This window comes from Gobio gobio (genome assembly GCF_949357685.1).
Source record: "Gobio gobio genome assembly, chromosome: 6".
Classification (NCBI taxonomy): Eukaryota; Metazoa; Chordata; class Actinopteri; order Cypriniformes; family Gobionidae; genus Gobio; species Gobio gobio.
The window spans coordinates 40,592,462-40,606,572 of record NC_137102.1 but is presented as its reverse complement, the minus strand read 5'-3'; the positions used below and the strand labels follow the sequence as shown (position 1 = coordinate 40,606,572).

General features: G+C 40.8%; 2 protein-coding genes across 2 annotated transcripts; one reads left to right on the top strand and one right to left on the bottom strand.

Moving 5' to 3' along the window:
* LOC307127909 (uncharacterized protein) lies at positions 1–3,496 on the bottom strand. Its single transcript, XM_079819410.1, has 2 exons — positions 3,431–3,496; positions 1–2,307 (listed from the first exon to the last, which is right to left on the bottom strand). The coding sequence occupies exon 2, from the start codon at positions 2,300–2,302 to the stop codon at positions 788–790; it is 1,515 nt and encodes a 504-aa protein (XP_079675536.1). The 5' UTR covers positions 2,303–2,307; positions 3,431–3,496; the 3' UTR covers positions 1–787.
* A 3,929-nt stretch (positions 3,497–7,425) lies between these two features.
* On the top strand, positions 7,426–11,538 carry cldn1 (claudin 1). The gene is made up of 4 exons (XM_079819207.1): positions 7,426–7,728; positions 9,526–9,694; positions 9,801–9,884; positions 11,207–11,538. Exons 1-4 carry the CDS (start codon positions 7,506–7,508, stop codon positions 11,364–11,366), a joined length of 636 nt encoding a protein of 211 aa, XP_079675333.1. The 5' UTR covers positions 7,426–7,505; the 3' UTR covers positions 11,367–11,538.
* The last annotated feature ends 2,573 nt before the right edge of the window (positions 11,539–14,111 follow it).

The window sequence follows — 14,111 nt, the reverse complement described above, 5'->3', positions numbered from 1 at the left end:
GCAAGTAAAAGTATTCCTTTTGGAATAATAATACAAACGCCTCCCCCTTCAGCTTGTGGTTCGGCTCATCTTTTGCTGTGAAATCTTTAGTGATTTTTATCAAGTAAACATAAGAACAACTTCCATATTGTTAGTAATATTTCAAGAAGAACACTTACTGGACTGAAGCAACTGAGGTTTACTTGATTATCCATAAATCATTTTATAAAAAATGGAGGAAGGTTTATTTGTTCATATCTCAATCATCATTGTATCGCATTGCATTAAATGTTTTAAAACTACAGAGCTTTGTTAAAAAAACTATGCATTTAAATATCATCTTACTAAGACATTATTGGCAGATAAAGTGATTACCGATCTTTATATGAATTTTATGTATATGCTTTACTGTTATAAAAATGTCATTGACTTACATTACAAGCATCAGAATTCTATATAAATATCAGCATCTGCACCAAATTGCATATTTTTGCCTCTAAGTAAAATAGAGTTAAAATTGAGTTTTCCCTCCATATTCCCACTATATCAGAATATTTGAGCCATAAAAGCTAGATTTACCAAATATGATATAAAACCTAAAAAACATATTCAAATTTGTATTTAAAAAAAAAAAATCTTGTCTAAAGGTTTTTTAAAAACTTTGTTTTTTAAATGTGAACTATAATTTCATATGTCAGGCTTTACAGGGACAAGCTCTTGTACCCCTAAAGGTAAATTTTTTGCTCATTTCTTTTCTGAGAGTGTATGATGGTTGGTTCTGTGCAGTATGTGCTGTTAAATGAGAGCACTAAGTTGTTCCATTGGAGCATCCGGCAGGCGCTGGCCACTCTTTGCTCACGACTCTTTCCGATTCACTTCCATCCACAAATTCAAAAAGAGCCTGAAACTTCACACTGGTGCATTTAGTGAGTTTGCACTGAATGGTTGTTGTGCCTTTAATATCTTGGAGAGAGCAGTGAACGCCATCATTGCCATCAACTGGGATCTCTGTAATGTTTTTGTCGGAGGAGCTTTGAAACTCAGAGCTGGAGTTTTTCACACAGGTGAGCCGCTCCTTGTCCACGGACACCAGGCTGTGCCCTCGAATAAACTCTGGAGCTTGACAGAAAAGCCGCGCCACGTCCTCCACGTTCCTGTGGTTGTTTCTTATCCAGTCAGAGAGGTACTGTATCCCGCAGTCACAGCGCCAGGGGTTCCCGTGGAGATGAACGATGCACTGGAAGTCCAGCTCATCGAAGAAGCCATGTGGGATGCTCCGTAGGCTGTTCAAGGACAGGTACAGCTGCTCCATGTCATGCTGATCCTTCAGCAGATCCTCTTCCAGAGAGCTCAGGTTGTTCTTCTGCAGATGGATGGCTTTTACACTGAACAGTCCTTTGAAGACGGTGCCAGGCAGCGTCGTAATCCGGTTCTCGGACAGATCCAGCTTTTTCAGCGAGATGAGGTTCTGAAAGAGATCCGTAGGGACCTCGGAGAGCTGATTCTGAGACAAGTCCAGATAGGTAACGTGATGCAGTTTGTGAAAGACAGTGCGATGAAGCTGCGCCAGCATGTTCTTCTTGAGGATCAGCTTCCGCAGGCTGGACGGAAACACGTCGGCGCTCAGGTTGCTTATGTGATTGCTGCGGAGGTTCAGCTCCTCCAGGTGATCCAGGTGGGCGAAGATCCCCGCCGGAAGCTCCGGGATCATGTTGGACTGCAGCGAGAGCGCTCTCAGGAGAGAGTTGTTCTGGAAAACATCTGCAGAGACCGAGCTGATCTGGTTGAAGGACAGGTCCAGCTCCTGCAGTTTGTGGAGACGATGGAAGAGATGACCGGGCAGAGAAAACAAGTTGTTTCCCCTCAACTGCAGCATCTCCAGTTTCTGCAAAGAGTCAAAAATGCCAACATCCAGAGTGATGATCTTGTTGTTGTTTAGCAGCAGTTTCGTAAGGTTGGCCAGTGAGCCAAATGTCTGCACTTCAAATGTCAACCAGTAAGAGTTTCCACTTATTTCCAGCTCCTGCAGCTCAAGCAGCCGGTCAAAGGCATCATGTGAGACGGTTTTCACGAGGCCATTCAGGACGACCAGTTTGGTGAGCCTAGGGTTCTCTCTGAAGGAACGGCCGTCCAGATGCGTGACGCCCGACGCCACTACAATTAGCTCTCTAACCTGTGCTGAGATGTTCACAGGTAGAGCTCTCATGGCGTCGTCTGAGCAGACGACCTTGGCAGCCGAGAAGCACTGGCACAGTTCAGGACAGCTCTCACTGCAGTGAAGCTGAATCAGGACGAGCAGAAGCACAGCCCAGTATTTGCTCATGACTTCTGGGAAAAGAAAAGCCACAGTTCTGTTTCAGTCACTGCATCTCTTGTGCAGTTTGGTGTGCGTTCACATCCAAAAATAATAGTAATTTTCTCTCATGCAGTTTTAATAGTTTTGTAAATACATGATATTCAAAGACATTGTCAGCATTTACATGAAGATTCAGAAGAAAACATGCTTGACGTCATCTAACGTACATTAGTTTATGTTGATTGAGAGAAAATTAAAGGTTTTGCTAACACTTTACAGTACATTTGGCAAACATTCGTTCCCTCGGAAATCAGACCCATTATTTTGTAATTATTAGCACAAAAACGCTAAACAATAAAGTTTGATTTGTTAACATTAGTTAACTACAACATTTAACATGAACTGACAATGAAAAACACTTCTATGGCATTTATTAATATTAGTTAATGTTATATTTCATTTCAACATTTACTAATACATTATTAAACTCAAAAGTTGTATCTGATAATATTTTTTTAATGGACCTGAGCTAATATGAACTACCAATGAGCAGTGGTATTTTTATTAACTAACATTAACAAAGATTAATAAATACTGTAACAGATGTATTGCTCATTGTTAGTTGATATTAGTTCATGTAATAACTAAAGTTAACTAATGGTAGCTTATTGTAAAGTATGTAATCATTGAATTAACAACAGTATATTTATGAATTGCTGTAAAATAATGTTGTTCATTGTTCATGATACCTAACTGTTAATGAATTCAGTCTTGTTGTTAAGATCTCACTTATCTGCTTATTTATTCCTATGAAAAGTATTGGTTACACTTTTTAAGGTGCCATTGTTACAGTGTAATTATATATTTAAGTACTGAGTAATATTAATTAACTATATTAATATAAGGTTAGGGTAGGAATAGGGTTTGGTTGGGGGTTAGTTGCATGTAATTTTGCATGATTTACTGTTATTACTATAGTAAGTACATGTAATATATGTAACAAGGACACTGCAAAATAAAGTGTTACCAAAGTAAATTAAATTCACTCATAAAATGGTTCACGGGACTACAAATAAAAATATCAACAAATTAACATTTACTGAAAATGACTAATCACTTGCTCTTTCTTTGGAGATATACGGTATAGTCACCTACCGCTCTTGCACACATCCAGCTCCAGGAGAAATGAGCATGGTCGTCCGTGGTTTTCAGATGAACTCTCTGTCTGAGGAAACTGACTGTGATTGGTCAGGGCCACCTGTGACATCAGCCATATTTGATTAGTTTCAGCCCCTCAAACTGCTATAACACAGTGAGTTCAGGCATGTATGCTGGTCAGATTACTATTCATTTAGTTCAACGTTAAAAATGGATTCTCACAAATCCAGTGATGATGTGCTGGTAAAACTACAGGATAGAAGGAGGGCTTCATTGGACGTTTTTGTGCAGAGCAAGCTTGACTTATGGATTGACCAATACAGAGAGTTGAGCAACACCAGAGCTGTATGTTTTGATTTATTTGCTTTTCTCTGGTAAACAGTGTTCACAGATCTGAATTCAGATGAATTCACTGTTCACCATAGAAGAGAAGATAAATCAACATAATTTACAGATTCAATCATATCACATTTTCACAGGCCCCACTTCTGTTTGTGAAAGTTTAATAAGAAATTGACAGGCCCCTCTACAATGTACGGTGGCCGAGAGAGTTCAACACGCTACAACTGAAGAAAACACATGCAAATAGAAAAAAACACCAGCAAATAAAGAAAATTGACAACACGTGTAATGGAGGCCAGCTTGTAGTTGCTGTCCGAGTAAACCTCACTTCTCTGATCTCAAGAGATGCTGTAGCGACTGACGCTAGAGGTTGCAACCTTTAGCCTCCTTGTTAGAGCCAAACTGCAGCACTCCTCTCATACCCCTTTTCCACCAAGGCAGTGCTAATTCAGAGCCAGAGCTAGTATCAGTTCATAGTTGGTTCGACTGAGGAGCCTTCTAAGAACTGTTTGCTTTTCCACATGCTGAGAGCCACAACAGAGCCATGTCTTACGTCACTGTATACGTCTCATCTTTCTCAGCAATGCTAGCGAGGCAGCGGCAGTGTTGCCAAGTCCGCGGTTTTCCCGTAGAATTGGGCTACTTCATCACTGTTGCCACGGGCTGTTTTTCATGTCCACGGATTGAAGCGACCCCAATTATGTGATATTTAGCCCCGGGAATGCAAATTTTAGTAGGCAACCATGCCAAAAAAACACATATTTTACCCACAAATGTGATTTTTACCGGGGAAGCCCCCTGAAACGCGATTGGGCTTGTTTTGAGTAGCAATTGGGCGGGTTTTGTTGTGAAAACCTGGCAACCCTGGGCAGCGAGAAACACAAACACACCAGGCTTGTTCGAGATGCATCGGCGCTGCGCAGACCGATCCACGTATGATATATAAAAAAAACACATGAGTGAATCAAAAGCATAAGGAGTCATATGCTCTCGCTGGACTCGTTATCATACGGTGATCGGTCTGCACAGCACCGCTGCGAACAAGCCTTCCATCAACAATGCAAACGTTGCATTACTATTGATTCACATGGTTTTACGATCCTACATCGGCATCAAAACACAACGAAAACACAGCGAATCCAACACATTCGTGCAGTTCGCCGTAATTTGTATAGATGGAGATTACAAACGAGCAGCAGCTGTTAGCCCCATTAGCTGCTATTTCAACAATAGCGGATCTCAAGTTTGTGTTCGTCTTGTTGTCCCCGCCCGCAGCGCCTGACGTATTTGGTTCTTACTTCTAGCCCTGTTCTAGCCCAGCCAAACTGAAGCCTCCGCGCCTCGATCGCCCCCCGGTGGCCAGTCCCAGTATAGCTCATAAACCCCGCCCCTCCGTGGATTCTAATGGACACGAGACTTACGCAAGGAAAATAAATTACGCGAGGAAATTAAATTACACTTCAAATAATTGTTCCCTAAAGATGGTTTGTGTCATTTTAACAGCTTTTAATCACAATGATTTCATTTCAAGTGTTCGTTTTTTAAATAAGTTTAGTTTTTGTTAGTTATTTGATGCTATAAAAACGGGGGGGGGGGACATCATGATTGACAGCTGAGATTGACGGCTTCTCTGAGTGAAGTTGTCACTGAGGCACCAACATACTTTTTTTCTGGATTTTTGGGAGGAGATTAGAGCTTAAGCTTTAATTTCTACATTTCCATAACTGTTTATTTCACACCAACATAATGAATTGTTCTGCATCTGTGAGAGTGTGAGCGGGCTTTTGATAAGCGCGCCTCTACTTCCTGCTCTCTACTGCGCAACTCCGGTCCCGAGATCACTACTCGGTCCTAAATCTGTGCAAGATGTCAGCGCCGTGTGCGGGCCTCCGAAAGCTTCAACTCAAGTCAGCGGAAGTCAATGAAGTCACGTCGTCCATATTTTTTTAAGGTCTATGGTTAGAGTGCCTGACTCTCATGCCGGTGGACCGGGGTTCGAGTCCCGCTTGGAGTGGACGGTTCAAACAGGAGGGGTTACACATGCGCTGCAAAAGTTCACAACGCACCCAAATACAGAAACGCACTGCAAAGGTTCACAACGCACCCAAATACAAAAACGCACTGCAAATACACACAACGCAATATTACACATAGGATCAGGATGTTAAGTGATGTTTTATTAACAAATTTCAGGAGGAGCACGTTCATATAATTAAACCTAATTAAACATCAGTGGAGCACATTAAGTTAATCAATTTAACTTAAAGGTGTCATGAACTGGCTTTTTAAAAAAATTGTATACTGTTGTCTGAGGTCAACTTATGACGTTTGTGTGGTTTTTACATTCAAAAACATCATAATGAATAAGTAATAGGCTATTTTCTGCCTTGGTTTTGAGGCTCTCTGAAAAACGGTCGGTTTTGATGGGCGTGCCGCACTGAAGACTTGGAAATAAACGCCCACAGCTAGGACTGGATAAGATTTGCATATTTAATTAGCTTCAGCTCCCCTGTCAGTACACTTGAGGAATTGTTTTGAAAGCGTGTGGGAAAACGATCACAGGGCTCAAAAAATATCTTTATCAAACAAACACAATGATTCAACTCTCATCCACCCGCGATTGATTGGTATGTTATTTCTGTATTACTTGCCTCATCAGTGAATATAACCGCAAACCGCACACACACACATGCGTGCGCGCACAAGAAAGGAATGTTATTTCACTACAGCCCGTCGGCAGGCTGGTGATAGCCCGTCTGAAAAACACATAGCCCCGGGAGTCTGATCAAGATTGAACCAATAACACCTTCTCCAGCCTATGACAGCGTGCTAAGATATGTAATCAATAGATATCAAACGATCTATAACAATGCAATACTAACACATATAAAAAACATGTTTTACTCACATAAGTGTGTTGCACCGTTCCTGTCGGATCCAATATAGAAGGCACAGCATTGTGTTTTAATCTCAATATGTCTGCAAATCCAGTCTCGACCTCAATCTTGCTTGAGGTGGTGCTTCTGCATCCTATTACGTCAGTGGTCGACATATTGTGAGATCTCTTGTTTTCAGGGCCTGGTGTCAATAAAAGCTTTTCTTTGACTAACAAGGATGTTTTCAGCTCTGAAACTTACGGGATATTCTTATATCACAATGAACTTTTATATACCAAAGGCTCAAAGGAAAGTTGATTTCTCAATTCATCACCCCTTTAACTCTGTTTTTGTTTTGTTTGTTCATAACTTTAGCCAAACCCATAAAATGACCTATTTAAATGTATTTTGTTGGTATAAATTAACGTATTAAGGTTGTTTCAGCAATATTAAATCATATTTTTGACTTGAATGAAACCAGTTAATTTAGATATTATCATTTTAGGTTACATTTATTTCAGTGTAGCTGGGATATACTATTTCATTTTATTTTATTTTTGCTTATAATTATTAATTAATATAGACTACGTTTTGTTGTTTTTTATTGTTATTATTTGAAGCTACTGAACACACAGTGTCAGTAGAGTTTTTGTGAAGTGTGAAGCTGGCCTGGCAGCCGCGAGCGGTAGGAGGCGCGTGCGGATCTACAGGTGGGGCTTCGGAGCTCGTGAGGATGATAAGGATGATAATGATGATGCCCGAGGAGTTTCATTCATGTGTCAGCAGCACCGCGAAAGGTCCTCAGCTCATCTCACTCACTCCAGCGGTCTTTAACTCAGTGTTCAAGCGCACAAATGGCCAACGCGGGTCTGCAGCTCCTCGGCTATGTTTTGGCTTTTCTGGCTCTCTTGGGTCTCATCGCATCTACAGCCATGGTCGAGTGGAAGATGTCCTCATACGCCGGAGACAACATCATCACATCCCAGGCCATGTACGAGGGGCTCTGGCAGTCCTGCGTGTCCCAGAGCACCGGACAGCTCCAGTGTAAAGTATTTGACTCCTTACTGCAGCTAACAGGTAGGAGCGCGTTTACTGACCTGATCTGTGTGTGTGTGTGTGTGTGTGTGTGTGACCGCTTATCCCTGCGCATGTCCAGACAAGTCAGAAAAATACCGCGAATTCTTCAGCAGATGTGTAGTACGATCACTGAAAAACCTCGGAATGGACGAGTTTAAGACTTTGATCTCAATCTGAGCTAGTGTAACAATGTGTTAAGACAAAACAAAAACAAAAAAGTTTCCGACCCTATTCACAGAACGTTCTGTCAAGGTTATGAACAAACGTTCTTCCAGGAACGTCAATAGAACGCTCGTTCAAAGTCATCTGGTCTTTAATATGCAATATGTTCTCAAAACGTTAGAACAAAAACATTTGTCTAAAACATTTTAGTTGGATGTTTGCCACATTTTTTAAATGTTACATGCTTCAGAACATTGAGAGAGCATTCAAATTAACGTTCCTATATGTTTGAATGATAAAATGGAATGTTCCCTTAACATTCACATTACCAAGAAAAACTTTTTTAAACCATTTAAAAACTAGACATTTGTAATGCCCTTGTGGAAAAGTGTATTCAAGTGTTCTATTCGTAAACTTATTTTAAACTATCAAGTATACTTTCAGTCTACTTTTATATAGGCTACTTCTCAGAAATATACTTATTGCACTACTTGACTTATACTGACAGAAAAGTTTGTCCTATACTTGTACTCAATCTTTTGATCGAGATATCCTTGAAAGTATAAAGTATTAAAAGTATTACTGGCTTGTGTCTTTAATCTTTTGATTGAGTAGCCTATTAAATATACTTTTTTTTTTTTTTTTTTTTTACAGTTTTACATACAGTTTTATTAAAATATAAAAATATTGATAGAATATTTTTATATTCTATCAATATTGATTAGAATATTGATAGATAACAGATATATTCCTAATTCTGTGTATCTGAATTTTTGTGTAGGCTAGTCCACTGGTAGTGTATATAGGAATTATTTTATAATGTTTCCTGAGGTGTACTTATATTGTTAGTATGATTTTTACATCATAAAATGTCATAATTTAGAAATAAAAGGCATTTTTTCTATCCTGATTTTAGCCCTCTGGCTTGAATGCTCTGTTTGAAGGGGCGTGTCTGCTGTGAGACTTCAGTGTAAACACCCACTGTTGTGATTGGCTGACATCTTTGCATTTGAAATGCGTATTACATGTGGAACCCCTCTCAAATACTTTTACTGTGTTTATTTACAACTGTCGAGATTAACGAATCGTGAAAGTGTTGATTATGGCATTATTTTTAGATCGTTTTCCATCACATGAAAGGCTGCAGTGATGAGCATTGAATAGACAGTCTGTTTATCGCGTGAACACAGTGATCTCATTGATGATGGGATGTGATGGGATGTAATGCGATGAGATGGGATGCAATGGGATGGGATGTGATGCGAAGGGATGGGATGCAAAGTGATGCAAAGGGATGCAATGCAATGGAATGGGAAGTGATGTAATGGGATACAATGGGATGGGATGGGATGTGATGCGATGGGATGGAATGGGATGGAATGTGATGGGACGGGATGCGATGTAATGGAATGGGATGTCATGCGACTGGATGGGATGGGTTGCGATGGGATGTGATGGGATGCGATGGATTGCAATGCGATGCAATGGGATGTGATTGAATGGGATGCGATGCAATGCAATGGGATGGGTTGCGATTGGATGGAATGCGAGCGATGCGATTGGATGGGATGCGGGTATATGATGGGATGGGATGCGATGCAATGTGATGTGATGCATCTCACGGTTCTCTCTCAGGGGAAGTTCAGGGCGCTCGCGCTCTCATGATCATCGGCGCCTTCCTGTGTTTCCTCGGCCTGTTGGTCGGCACCGTCGGCATGAAGTGCACAACCTGCCTATCTGACAACAAAGAGCTGAAGAACAAGGTGGCCGTGGCTGGAGGCGTCCTCTTCATCATTGCAGATATGTTGCTATTCACTGATATTCATTACAGAACGAGGTCAACAATATGAAAGTATTAAAACTGGAACACGGCAGCATTTTCATGTCAAATCACTTCTTATTTCTACAAGGGTTTCTGCTCTTATTGCCACAAGCTGGTATGGAGAAAACATAAGACGGAAGTTCTTCGATCCGTTCACTCCAACAAATTCGAGGTGAGCTTAATTTATTACAACCAAATGTATGGTGTAGTAAACGTTGTTTGTACGGGAAGAAGGAGGCGGGAACCGGCGGACAATCAAAAGAACTTTTAATAAATAAACACAAAATAATAATGGACAGCCCCTCGCGGTCGACTGCCGCCTACAACACAACTACAATAAAACATAACACAAAATCCAGGCCTGGTCCTCTCTCGTCCCTCACTGTCGTCGCTCCACCTTTATAGTCCCTCACTCCTCCGCGAGGGCCGAGATCGCTGCGGCGCGCAGCTGGCGCTCATCCTCCCTGATGAGCGCCGCCTCGTCCCGCCCTCACGGTCCCTCGGCCTCGCTGTTCGCCACATATGGGTTTTTCTCACATTATATTTATGGTTTGGTTTGAACCTTACATTTTGAATTAATATTTCAGTGTGTCTCTTTACATCTAATATTTTATTTTCGAATAGCTCAATAATACACTGATAAATCCATCCATTATAGTGCATATTGTTATTAGGCTTGTTCGACTTCATACAGCGATGCGCAGACCGATCTGCGGCTAACTTGAAGCACTGCATGCCGGTTAGAAATTTTGTCCGACTTGAGGCAGCGCCGACGCCACGTGACAGTGACGTATGTCAACAAAGTGCCGGGAGAGCGATTTGAGAGCAGCTGGCTGGTGCATTTTGCGCATCTTCTACAGAACGACTGCACGAGCTCTGATGACGACACAGCTGTTCCACGATTGGCCAGATTCACCACTTGACAGTGATCACGTGTGTTTCGTGTTGATTCTAAAACCTTCAGTTCCACTAATGCTCACAAATCAGTTTTTTATAACGATAAAACCTCCTTTCATGTAGTCGCGATGTTATATTGTCATGTTTATCAAAATAAAACTGATAAAAAACGTAGACCCCACTTCATTGATAGTGTAGGCTTATATGTTGAACTTTATTCTTGTACAAACAGACGCTGTATTAAGCAGTGCATTAAAATATTGAATAAAAATGTATCTGAAACATCTGTGTATTTGAAAAATATTGCATTTATTTCACTTCAGCTGCGATAAAGTATGCAAACACAGCGCGAGCGTTACTGCGGGAAGCAGAAAGTGTCCGACTTCTCGTCTACGTTTTCAGCTCCTCCCCGCCTGTACGCGGCTACTCTCGCCAAGCTGTTGCATCCAGCCGCAGCCGATGTCGAACACACCTATTGAGTCTTGAACAAGCCTGAACCATGGTGAAGTCATGTGACGCGTACAGCTCTAAATCGTCATGTGACCTGTGCTGTGGTTCAGTGGTCAGGTGCTGATGTTGTTACTCGTGTGCACACAGGTATGAGTTTGGCAAGGCTCTGTACGTGGGCTGGGGAGCGTCGGCGCTGGCCGTCATCGGTGGCAGCATGCTTTGCTGTAACTGTCCGAGCAAAGCTGCTGGGAAATCATACCCGCCTCCTTCACGCGCAGCAGGACGGCCGGGAACGGACCACGTGTGAATCCACGGGAATAGCAGTCATATGATCAAACCTCTGTCTGCCAGTGATGTGCCAATCAGTTTCTGTATGTACTTGCATTACTGTATGTGTTGTAATACCAAAACTTCTCAAGGGGTTTCAAAAGACTTTATCTTCATACTTTATGCTTCATCAATACTCAATAAAATATTTTAATAAAATAAAATTTCTGTGAACAATTCATTATTCAGTTTATTCTTACCTTAAAGCTGAAGTGCGTCATTTCCACTAGTGTCACCAGAGCTAAAATAATGGACACACCCCTGTCTGCCATTGGTCAGTAAAAAAGATAGCCCCGCCCCCATCTTTGAGTCAGTAGCTGTGTCTCCATCCGAAGTTGTGAATTAAACTTGTGTGAAATATTGGATTATGGCATAAAACATTATTGTGAATAAAGCGCAGTTTCCATCCCGTGTTCAAGAGAACAAAATCATCACTTCCTATGAAACTGGCGCTAAATATTAGTAATAAAATGTATGTTTCTGCAATCTTTTCCCTCCATCATAAATGAGCCTCGTCTCAGAGCATCAGGCGAAACACAATAAAGGCTGTCGTGTTCTCTTGCGTTGGGATGCTGATGTTTGGGAACGCAATCGTGTGAGATGCTCCTGGAGGGAATTAAACCAAATCATTCTGATGCCAGACTTTCAGGCATTTCAGAGCCACCTAACCAACATTTGAGATGCCATTGATCCGCTGGTTAGGCCAGTTATCCAATCACAAGTCACATAAGGGTTTGAGGGATTCAGTAAATGTGTTTCCATCACAGTTTAAGAGCATGTCTTCTTATTGGATAAATAATTATCCATCTAAATTGAGCGCATATGTTTTTCATGCACACTTATGATTTCACGCCTAACTTGTATGTGATATCCTAAAATTCATATTAAAAATATGTGGATAGAAACAGCTAGTGTAAGAGTGTTGGGCTGATGGTGACGCTGAAACAAACTACAAATGACTCAAATGATATGAAGAATGTATCTGAACATCCCAAACTTTTTCCAGTGTAGTTCAACTGCTATTATAAATATATGGTGATGAAAGTGGAAGTGGAAGGCTCATGGGTTTAACTTTCAGATGAGTTTGTCTGCTACAGATTCGTTCAGTGGGTTGTGTTGTGCAGTGTTTGCTCTCTATCGTGTGTGTGTGTGTGTGTGTGTGTGTGTGTGTGTGTGTGTGTGTGTGTGTGTGTGTGTGTGTGTGTGTGTGTGTGTGTGTGTGTGTGTGTGTGTGTGTGTGTGTGTGTGTGTGTGTGTGTGTTTGGACATGCTCCGGGTTGAACCTGTGCGGACCTGCAATGCATTCCTCCCTCATTATCCACAGGAACAGAACAACAGCACAGAGTTGGATGGAAACATCACAGTGTGTTTGTTCATCTCTTCGTGGATGTGCTCGTGACTGATAACAAAGATCGGTGACGGAGCAGACAGACAAGGGGGTTTGTTTCTCAACATCCTCAGGCTACACATGAGTCTCAGCAAACACATCATCAAACAAGCACAACACAAATCAGTCACGAATAACGCACACACACACACACACACACACACACACACACACACACACACACACACACACACACACACACACACACACACACACACACACACACACACACACACACACACACACACACACACACACACACACACAGTTGATCAGGGATGAAGAGGTTGTGTGGCATTACTTCACACTCATATGATGTGATTTCAGACACATTCATGTGTGATTGAGGCTCGAACGGCTTAAGGATCTGATCTGTCCATTATACTGACCTGACTGTGATTGAATCAGGATGAATAAAATCTAAATCAAATTAATTTATCTGTTGATCTTTTTGAGACTTTTTTATGCACTGAAGATGATGAAGCTGGTGTTGGTTTGTTTCTCAAACCCCTGGTGGCTGGTGAAGGAACTGCAGTCATGAAAAGCTAATAATTAACTAAAAAAAAGTTTTAAAATAAAAACCACAAACGACATGTGGATGATTACACAGCTAACAGGGAATGTTGTGTCAAGGTTCTCTCAAAGTTATGAACAAACGTTCTTCCTGTAACTTTAATAGAACATTCGTTCAATTTTATCTGGTCTCTAATAATGTTCTCAAAAAGTTGGCACAAGTGTTACTTTTAGTAACGTTTTTAAATATTGCTATTTGTTTCAGAACGTTCAGAGAACATTCAAAAGGAACGTTCCCATAATGCTTGAAGAATGATACAATGGAATGTTCCCTTAACGTTTACATAACCAAGAATTTTTTTTTTATATAAAATAAATAATTTATTCAGAGAACATTCAGAAATAATGTTTTTATTACTTAATGGGAACATTAGCAAAACATTCTTAGAATTGAACTATATATTTTCAAATATATAATGTGGTTTTTACAGCAGTGTCTTTTGAAACATGTTACAGAAACATACACTGCTGTCAAAGAGGCACTGACGTCCAGAGGAAATCACTCCCTCTGTTACACTCAATTTTTTTGGTGAAACATTTTTACACTAAAAAAATTTAGTAAATTTGAAAGCTGTGAAATCAATTACATACACCATATGATCTGAGCAAATGCAAGTAAAATAATTAAGTAGATCTGTGTAACTACATTTGGTACATTTACAAATAAAATTTGTAGATGTCCATAAATTCCAGTGACACCAAGGTGACCAAATATTTCCAAAAGAGTCACCATACCAAACTGTATTGTTTATTGGAATATACTGG

What these genes read in the sequence shown, in the direction of transcription:
- LOC307127909 (XM_079819410.1), bottom strand. Translation starts at nt 2,302, where the DNA reads ATGAGCAAATACTGGGCTGTGCTTCTGCTCGTCCTGATTCAGCTTCAC.
- cldn1 (XM_079819207.1), top strand. Translation starts at nt 7,506, where the DNA reads ATGGCCAACGCGGGTCTGCAGCTCCTCGGCTATGTTTTGGCTTTTCTG. An exon ending in CTCTTCATCATTGCAGATAT is followed by an intron (nt 9,695 to 9,800) that starts GTTGCTATTCAC and finishes TATTTCTACAAG; the next exon opens with GGTTTCTGCTCTTATTGCCA. An exon ending in TTCACTCCAACAAATTCGAG is followed by an intron (nt 9,885 to 11,206) that starts GTGAGCTTAATT and finishes GTGTGCACACAG; the next exon opens with GTATGAGTTTGGCAAGGCTC.